The 9,843-nt window shown below is 52.6% G+C and overlaps 2 protein-coding genes across 2 annotated transcripts; one reads left to right on the forward strand and one right to left on the reverse strand.

Annotated features, from left to right (window-relative positions):
- Positions 1-1,165: 1,165 nt before the first annotated feature.
- EMWEY_00003030 (lanthionine synthetase C-like protein 1, putative) lies at positions 1,166-3,871 on the reverse strand (the record flags this gene model as incomplete). The annotated part of the gene is made up of 5 exons (XM_013479974.1): positions 1,166-1,360; positions 1,518-2,621; positions 2,949-3,103; positions 3,206-3,306; positions 3,576-3,871. The coding sequence occupies 5 exons, from the start codon at positions 3,869-3,871 to the stop codon at positions 1,166-1,168; spliced, it is 1,851 nt and encodes a 616-aa protein (XP_013335428.1).
- A 1,110-nt stretch (positions 3,872-4,981) lies between these two features.
- Positions 4,982-8,535, forward strand: EMWEY_00003040 (hypothetical protein, conserved; the record flags this gene model as incomplete). Its single annotated transcript, XM_013479975.1, has 3 exons — positions 4,982-5,721; positions 5,961-6,162; positions 6,364-8,535. 3 exons carry the CDS (start codon positions 4,982-4,984, stop codon positions 8,533-8,535), a joined length of 3,114 nt encoding a protein of 1,037 aa, XP_013335429.1.
- Between the last annotated feature and the right edge of the window lie 1,308 nt (positions 8,536-9,843).

Consider the following 9,843-nt stretch of genomic DNA (forward strand, 5'->3'; position numbering starts at 1 on the left):
GCAGCAGCAGGATGGAGAATGGAGACAGCTGATATAATGTCTCTCGTTTTAGTAGAACCCAAGCAAAATAGAAGACAAGGAGGACAGAAGAGAAAGACACAAAGCAGGCCGCATGCATTTGGAGACACAAGGAGACAGGCCTGTAGTGCGTAAAGAAGGAGACACCCCTTGGGCGTCTCCTTTTCTAGACGAACTCTCCATCCTCTGTGGGGATCTAAGTGTCTCTTATGCCTCTCTTTTAAACTATTATTATCTTTTAATGCATTGTTTGGGTTGCTGCTGTTGCTCCTACTGCTGCTGCCGTAGGTACTGTTATTGCTGCTGCTGCTGCTCATAAGAAAGAAACAGACACAATGAGAAGAAGCAGGACAGGGAGAGACAGACAAAGCGAGACATAGGTAAAGAGGCAGACATAGTAGTAGGTAGGGACAGACAACAATACGTCTCTAGGAGACAAATTTCTAATGGAAAGCGGGGCTCTGAAGGGACTCCAGCTGCTGCTGCTGCTGCTGCTGCTGCGCCTCTCTTTTGTCTATATGGTCCACATATACACAAGAGAGAGACAGAACTTAAATGATAGTTGGGGTTCAAACTGACCATCGGCAATGAGACAGATGCTGCTGCTGCTGCAGACAGCAGCAACTGCGGTCTCTGTTGTTGCCTGTCTCTGTTTAAAGCTTTGTTATTTGGAGACAGTCACATTAAGGGCAGCAACGCTCCCAAGGCAAGGGAGGCAGCTCATAGCCAACGAAGTAGTAGGTGGTTGGTGGTAGAGGTGTGTATGCAGCATTAGGGGAGGTAGGATCATTAGCAGCAGCAGCAGCAGCAGCAGCAAAAGCTCGTAGTGCCTCTGCGCAGTCTCTAAGGAAGACAGTGAACCCTGCAACACCCTCATAGAGACTAAAGGGCCTATCAGGTATTCTTAATAGCTGCATGTGTCTCCGTATTCCTTCTAAGGCAAAGAGAATAGCCCTTCTTAACCAACGAGGAGACCCTGTACTATTATAACAACATAAGAGAGACAATCCATTGCCACCTATACCATGACAAAGACCTAAACCTTTTCTTAATAAACCCCTCGTAAAGACTGTCTCCCCCATTGCTTCTAGCCACATTAAACATTTAGATAAATTATCTACACGTAAGGATGCTGATTCTGCTGCACTTAGATAGCGACGCCGTCGGTACAGCTGTGGCAGACAATCCTCCTCCTGTTGCTGTTGCTGCTGTTGTTGCTGACGCAAGGACGAACCAGAAGGCGGAGCACTGGTGCCCGCCCCCCCCGTGCCGGTTGCTCCTTCCTGCTGCTGCTGCTGCTGCTGCTGGGAGAGCACCACGAATGCTTTGTCTCTATGAAGGTCTACAGCCCAGCAGAGCAGCGGCAGCAACCCTGGTGAGCCGTGGCACCACTGGACAAGACGATCGCTGGTGCTGCCGATGCTGCTGTGAAGGTTTGCTGTTGGAGTACAATGGAAGCGCAGCAAAGACATAAGGGAGGAGAGACACAGTCTCCTTACGCTGTCACGGAGAGCAGCAGCAGCAGCAACACCTGAGCTGCAGCAAAGGAACTCTGTAGCAGCAGGACAAAAGACAGGCACCTCTTCACTGCCTTTTATTGGCTGCATGCCGCTACATACAACAGGAGAGCATGCTAGCAGCCTTGCTGCAGCAGACTTTGCTTCCTGGTCTGCTGCTGTATCGTCTCCATTGCCACCAGTGCCACAGCCAACCCAGCTGGCAGCAGCAGCAGCTGTAGCAGATGCTGCTGCTGCCGATTTTCTTCCTGCTGCTGCTGCTGCTGCGGGACTTGTTGGACCCGGGAAACACCCTGCAGCAGCCGCATGGTACAGTGTATCGGCAGCCAGCAGCAGCTGCAGCAAGATGCCGCAAACCCCATGTGCTGCTCCTAGGTACTGTTTGTCGTGCCATTCGTACAGCAGCACGAGGGGTCTTGCTTTTAAGAAGGCAGTAGGGATAGACTCCGGTAGCAGCACCTGCTGCTGCTGCTGCATATCCAAAGAGTGCATGCAATCACCTTCATTCGCTACTGCTGTTGCTAAGCCCTGTGCTACTATCTGCCCCACAAGCTGCGCTATAAGAGCGAGCAGCAGCAGCCGCGTTGCCTCTCTCTCTCCACACATGCATACACCTGAACAAGTACATTTCTTGCTGCTGCTGCTGCTGCTGCTGCTGAAACTACTGCTGCTGCTGAAGCTCCTGCTGCTGAAGCTCCTGCTGCTGAAGCTGCTGCTGCTGCCGTAGTTGAGGGACATTGGATACCTGAAACTCCCGCTGCTGCTCTGCAAGGAAAGAGTTGATGCACGTTGTAAGCAGGTATCCACATCCTCTTTCCTCTCGCTGCTGCTGCTGCTGCTCTTGCTGCTGCCTTCATGGCAGTCGCTAAAGAGGCCTGCTGCTGCTGCAGGTGGTTGTGTCTGTTTTGCTGCCAAAGGCGGGAAGTAAGAAGGAGGTGGAGGAGGCAACCACAAGCAGCGGGTAAACAGCAACGCATATAACAGCCCCGCTCGCCCATACAGCAGCTCGCATTCCTCTGGTTGCATGCGCGGCAGTGCTGCTGCTGCTGCTGCTGCCAAGCGACGCAGCACAGCAAATGCCTCCCGCTGCAGCACAACACAGCAGCAGCTAAACCCTAAACCCTAGAAATACATCGAACTCCGAAGCAGACAGGCTGACGGCAGGAAAAGCGCTTGCAGAAAACATACACTAGTAGCAGCAGCAGCATTTTCTGCAGCAGAGAGCAGCAGCAGCAACGACCAACTCCCAGCGGGAGAAGAAGTTGCAGAAGAGGACACAGCAGCAGCAACAACAACAGCACCAGTTGCTGAGGAACGGCAGCAGCAACAGCAGCACCATCTGCAACAAAGCACAGCAGCATCGGCAGCAGCATCGGCAGCAGCAGCAGCAGCAGCAGCAGCAGCAGCAGTTACCTCTCTCTTTAAGAGATGGAGGGCTACAGCAGCCAAGGCTAAACGGCCGACATATCCCTGAAGGAAGGTAAAGCGGCGACGCAAAGACCTTTCTGCTGCTGCTGCTGCTTCTGCTGCTTCTGCTGCTTCTGCTGCTGCTGCTGCCGTGTCTCCACCTGTATATATCCCACAACCAGGTAACACGATTGCCAGGGCCGCATGCAGAGCTTGTTCTGCTGCTCTGGGTATCGCAGTAGCTTCTGCTCCTCTGGACAAACCTGCTGCTGCTGCTGTTGCTGCTGTTGCTGCTGCTTCCCCACTGCCTTTTTGGAGGCAGCGTCTCTTTGCTTCTGCATCTGCTATCAACCGCTCGGCCCTTCTGAGCTCAAACCACAAAGCAACAGCAGCACACAGAGCTGCAGCAGCAGCAGCGACAGCAGAACAGCAGCGGAAGAAGCAACAGCAGCAGCAATGCCACAGCTGAAGCTGCAACAGCAGCAATGCACATCCGAAGAATACCCAGCAGCAGCAGGTGCAGGCACTGCAACATCCGGCCAGTGTCATCAGCAGCAACATCAGCTACAGCAGGAACAGCGGCAGCAACACCAGCAGCAGCAGCAGCAAATCCAGCAGCAGCAACAGACGGACCTAATATATGCATAGGCAACCCCCGCGTCTCCTGAGTAAATACACCCTGGCCTTGAGTTATCATTGGAATCAAATCCTTCCATATATTCCGCTGCTGAATCAAGAAGGTCAGCAAGGGGAAGCAAGCTGCTGCTGCTGCTACTGCTGCGTATGTCTTGTGCTGCTGCTGTTGCTGCTTCAACACGCTCAGGACCCCACCAGCCACATGAGCCCAGAGCAGCAGCAGCCTCTATCACAGCACGACGGATCTCTTTACCGTCATCACTTGGAAAAGGGGAGAAGTAGCGGCTCCCCATTGCTGTTGCTGCTGCTGCTGATTACTGCTGCTACTGCTGCTTCTGCCCCTGGTCCTGGGGCCTTCTTTGTGCTACTAGTGTGCTGCTCTTGACAGATGCTGCTGCGTCTGTTGTTACACCCGTTTGGTGCAAGACTCAAGACAAGCCTTGTCTTTGTGTGAAAGCGTGCAGCAGCAGCACGAGCAGCAGCAGCAGCTGATGAGGGAGGAAGAACGGCACTTATTGACCCTCAACATAGGATAAAAGACTAACACAAACTCATAAGTCACACTAATGGCAAGCATACGGCGGCAGCAGCACCAGCAGAAGGAAGCTGCTCCTCTGCATCGCGGGCTGTGCCGGGGGCCCCACGTGAGTGTGTGCTGCTGCTGCTGTTGCTGCTGCAGCTGAATCTTTACTGCATCTCTCTTCTTATATATATTTTCCTTTTCTACAGTATATTTTAGTACATTTATTACCTTTATTACCTCTCCCGAGGGCACAGCAGCAGGGGGCCCTTGCGACTATCAGGGGGGCCCCCTACCTCCCCCTAGTACACCACGAAGGGGTTTAACGGGAATTTACGTCTTTGTCTTTCTTCTTTAATAATTGAAATAACCCATTTTATTATGCTTTTTGGTTAATTATTCTTTATTACCCCATAAATACCCCTGGGAGGCTCCATTCTGCTGCTGGTACTAGGGGGAAAGGGGGGTGCAACCGCAAAAAGGAGGGAAACACCAGCAGCATTTGCTGCTGCTGCTGCTTCTGCAGTCTCTTCAGTAGCAGCAGCAGCTTCTGATGCAGGAACAGCAGCAGTGGCAGCACAAGCGATTGGGCAGGACAGGTGGCATCCGCAGGCTTCATCGATAGTAATAAGAAGAGAGGGAGCAGCACAAGCGCATGCACCCTCCATCTACAAACGGCAGCAAAAGCAGCATTCGAAGCAGCAGCACGTTCAGCAGCAGCCCTTGCAGCACTATTACCTGCTGCAGCAGCACTTGCAGCGGCAACACTTGCAGCAGTCAAACAGCGAGAGCAGCAGTGCAACAACAATGACGCTGCGAGGAGCGAAGGGCGGCAGCAGCAGCAACAATGGAAAGCCAGCAGCACCAGCAAAACAGGATCAGCATGTATGAGCAGCACGAGCAGCTGCCAAGCAGCAGCAGCAGCAGCAGATTGGCAGACTTGGGGTTAGCTAGTTTCCGGAGGAGAACCGATGAACTCTTGGCTGCCTCCCCAAGAGCAGCAGCACCTGCAGCAGCAGCACCTGCAGCAGCAGCACCTGCAGCAGCAGCAGCAACTGCAGCTGCAGAAGAAAGGGTTTCGTCATTAATACAGGAGAAGGAGACTATGCAGCAAACACAAGGAGGGGTATCTGCTGTTGCTGCAGCTGCTGCATCTGCTGCAGGTGCTGTCTTTGACAGCCACGTGAAGGACCGGGCGATGGAGATGCTGCTGCTGCTTAAAGAAGACCCACAGCCGCCGCAGCAGCAGCAACTGCTTCTGCAGCAGCAATTGCAGCAGCAGCAGCAGCAGCAGCAGCCGCAGCAAGCCCTGCGTGGTAGGAAACTGCATGCAAAACTGCAGCAGCAGCTGCGAAAGAGGGCAAAAAGTGCTGCTGTGCGGTGTCGCCGTGGTGTACACCTCCACAGCAGCAGCAGCAGCAGCAGCAGCACGAGCAGCAGCAGCAGCAGCAGCGGGTACAGCAGCGACAGCAGCAGCCGCAGCAAGGGAGGGAAGCAGCAGCATTGCAGCAACTGCATGCTGCTGCAGCAGCAACTGCAGCTAGAGAAGCTGCGAAGGAGAGAGGGAGACAAAGAAGCAAAACAACTATTTATTCGTGTTGCTGCTCAGGTATCAGCATTAAGGTAATTATTATTGTCTCCTTTGTTATTGTCTCCTTTTTTATTGTCTCCTTTGTTATTGTCTCCTTTTTTATTGTCTCCTCTTTTATTATCTCCTTTTTTTTGTCTCTTTTATTGCTGTCTCCTTTATTGTCTCCTTTTTCAGTCCCCTTTGCTTCTCGTTGCATGCATGTAGGCTGCAGCTTCCTGCTGCTGTGCATGCACGTATTAAGCTTCTGCTGCTGCTGCTGCTTGTGTTTCAGTGGAGAAGCCCGAGAAGCTGCTGCTGCTGCTGCTGCAGCGGCGGCCACGGCTTCATACAACAAGCAGCAGGAGCTGCTGCAGCAACAGCAGCAACTGCTGCAGGAGGAGAGGCAAAGATCTGCTGCCTTGCAGGAGCAGCTCCTCTTGCTGCAGTCTGAAGTTGACAGGCTGCGGCAATTGCTGCAGCAGCAGCAGCAGCAGGTAAGCAGCAGCTGCAGCGAAGGCGTCTCTTTGTTACTTGTTGCCCTGTCTGCTCGCCGGTCCCTCCATAGATGCACACGTCCTGCTGCTGCTGCTTTTGCTGCTGTTTGCTTCTGCTGCTGCTGCTGCTGCTGCTGCTGCTGTTTGGGGCTTCTTCGCTGCATGCTCTGACCAATATGGTGTCTGTTCTGCTGCCTTCAGGTTGGTTCCCAGGAGCCGCAGCAGCAGCAGCAACAGCTGCAACACATAAAGGAGCAGGAGGAGAAGCAACAGCAGCAAATGCTGCTGCTGCTGCAGAAACACTCTGCTTCTTTAGTTGATCAGCTCTTAGGACAGGTCGATCCCCTGCTGCAGTTGTCGCTGCTGCGGGTAGAGCGCTTGGGGCTGCAGCTGCAGCAGCTGCAGCAGCAGCAAGGCAGGCAGAAGCAGCGACACCAGCTGCTGCAGCACCAGCTGCTGCAGCACCAGCTGCTGCAGCACCAACAGCTGCAGCACCAACAGCTGCAGCAGTTGCCACTGAAGACCTGGTCTTCCGTTAGTCGAGAATCAAACATGCATCAGGAGCACCAGCAGCAGCAACCGCAGCCGCAGCCGCTGCTGCAGCAGCAGCCGCAGCCGCTGCTGCAGCAGCAGGACTGGCAGCGACAAGTGCTGCTGGCTGGCAGAAGCGGCGAAACCAGCAGCAGCACAAATGGGCTGTGGGGAAGGCAGGAGCAGATAGATGTGCTGCTGCGGCCTCTGGCTGCTAGCAATCTGCAGCAGCAGCAGCAGCAACAACAACAGCAGCAGCGGCAGCACGCATTACTGGTTTCGGGGAGTGTGGGGTTGTCCGCAGCTCCTCGTTATGATGGCTACCTTGCTGCTGCTGCTCCGTGTGTGTCAGTGCCCTCACCAGGTCCTTCCTGCAGCAGCAGCTTGCTGCCTCCTGCTGTTGCTTTTGCTCGTGCTGCTGCTGCTGCTGAGGGGGTACTGGAAGGGCGTCCTGCAACAGAGGTGCGGCGCTGCTGCGGCTGCTGCAGCGGCAGCAGCAGCCGCAGCAGCAAAGGGCTGCTGCCCCACACCCAAGAGAATTCTTTCCAGCGATCGTCTCTCCTCTCAAATGCAAGTGTGGGCAAACCGCGCCCGCTGTCTGCTGCTGCTGCTGTTCCTGCTGCTGCTGCTGCTGCTGCAGCTCCTGTTGCAGCACCTGCTGCTCCTGCTGCTGCTGCAACTGCTACAAAGAGTGTGTGTGGACACTGGATTTCTGCAGCAGCTGGGCTGCCTGCATGCGCTGCTGCGTCTCCTCTTCTTCAAGGGAGACAGGAGCAGCAGCATATACTGCCGTCAGATGTCCCCTTGAGGTCAGTGTCTCCTTGCTGCTCAGCTGTCTCTGCTGCTGAGAGGAGACACTTCGTAGGAACACCAACAGCAGCAGCAGCAGCAGCAGCAGCACCACTAGCAACACCAGGGTCCTGGGGATTGCCCCTGCCGCCTCCTGTTCCTGCTGCTGCTGTTGGAATCCGAAGGGAAATAGATCAACTGCTGCTGCTGCAGCAGCACCAGCAGCAGCCTGAGCAGCAGCATCAGCAGCAGCATCAGCAACACGACCTGAGACAGCAGCAATCTGCAGAGACCGCTGAGCCGCAACAGCAACACTGTGGCCCCTCTCCGGCTGTTGTAGCAGCAGCACAACAACAGGGAGGAAGCGCAATGGCTGCTGCTGATGCTGCTGCTGTTGCGCAGCAGCAACAGCAAGAGCAGACTTCAGATCACTGGATGTCCGCGCAACCAGGGCTGCTCCAAGGCACCCGAGAAGGGGTAGGCATTCATCATCATCATCATCAGCAGCAGCAGCAACAAGAACAACAGCAGCAGCAGCAGCAGCATCAGCACCACCATCCGCACCAACACCAGCATCACCATCATCACTATCATCATCACGAGCAGCAGCAGCAGCAGCAGCAGCAGCAAGCTTCCGAGTTGCGGTACAAGACAGTAGAGGGTCTCTTTGATGATTTAACTTTAACAAGGAGGGAGGAGAAGGAGGAAAGGGGACAGCAACAGGAAGGTATGGAGGAGACAGCAGGACACTGGCGGGAACTGCGTGCTGCTGCAGGAGATTTGCTGCAGCAGCAAGACAACTGCAGCAAGCCACCGCAGCAGCAGCAGCTAGCACAGAGCTGCGGTGCCTCTACTCTGTCTGCTGATCTGAAGCAGCTGTCCCTCCTTGAGGTGCCGCTGCAGCAGCTGCTGCAGGATCAAGAGGTCTTGCTGCAGCGGCTCGACAGAGCTTACGAGGCAACTGCAGCAGCAGCAGCAGCTCCTTCTCCTACTGCTGCTGAGCGCGACAGCAGCCGACGTCCCATAACAAAGGACAAGAAAAAGGGGACTTAAGGCCCTGCTGCGCTGCTGCTGCTCCGCTCCGAGTCTTTTCTTGCGTCTAGGTGTCTCCTTGGGGGGACAGACACCGCAAGAGGGTGCAGCAAGAAGCAGCAGCGGCAGCAACACTAAGCCCCAAACCCTAAACCCTAAACAACCTTTTTTGCCAACATATGCTGCATGCAGCAGACTGCTTAAGGAGATAACAGAGGGAACGATATATATAGGAGAGGAAATACCGGCGCATGCATTAACAGAAGGAAAAATGACAATAATAATAATAATAATAATAATAATAATAATAATAATAATAATAATAAAATTAAATAGTAAATATTAATAAATAATAAAAGAGGAGAAAAAAAAAAATAAAAAAAAGAAAGGAAAAAAAAATATGGCGGTGTGTCCGAGTGGTTAAGGAGGTAGACTAGAAATCTACTGGGCTCTGCCCGCGCAGGTTCGAATCCTGCCGCCGTCGTATAATAAATGAGAATAATTATTTTCTTTTTATTTACTTATTTATTTATTTATTCATTTGTTTATTATTACTACAAAGAAACAATAAGGAACAATACATATATACCTACACACAGGCAGTAACAAGAAGGGGAGCAACAAGGAAAATGCATAAACTTTTATTAAATTAAAATAAATACATAAATAAAACATCGGGGGAAATCTTAGTACTTATTGTTAATACACCATTAAGGGTATTTCTTCTTCTTTTCTGTTTGTTCTTCTTGGGGTATACATACACTCGAGTGCACGCATGCAACTAAGTAATCAATTAAACTGCATTTCTTCGATATGTTTGTCTGTGAGATAACAAGAAAGGAGACACCTTATTATATAGCAGCAACAGGCAGCAGCAGCAGCAGCAACAGCAACAACAGTCTCTTTTGTCCGTGCTGCAGTCCATATTCTTATCTGCAGTGTATATGCTACCTTAGGCAGCGTAACACAACAAAAGGATAAACAAATAAATACTAAATAAGCTAATAGTTCCCTTTGCTCCTTCGTAGTTGCAACAAGAGAAAAAGAACACACAAGGACAGCGTAACACAACACCTATAGGCCGGTGGCTCATCATGCTGCATGCATAATACAGCAGAGGAGACAACAGAGGAGACAGTTTGCTGCGGAGGGAACAGAGGGGACACTTTGCTGTAGAGACAGAAGAGGAGACTCTGCTGCAGCAGATGTTGACAAGGAAGGGTCAACAGGAAGTTAAATGGTACTAGAGCTGCAACAGGGCCCAGTCGTGCATTTTTTTCCTCTTAGGTGTCTGTACACCTGAGGCTGCTGCAGCTTGTTTTGATGCTC

Source organism: Eimeria maxima, genomic scaffold, assembly GCF_000499605.1.
Source record: "Eimeria maxima Weybridge genomic scaffold, Emw_scaff15, whole genome shotgun sequence".
Classification (NCBI taxonomy): Eukaryota; Apicomplexa; class Conoidasida; order Eucoccidiorida; family Eimeriidae; genus Eimeria; species Eimeria maxima.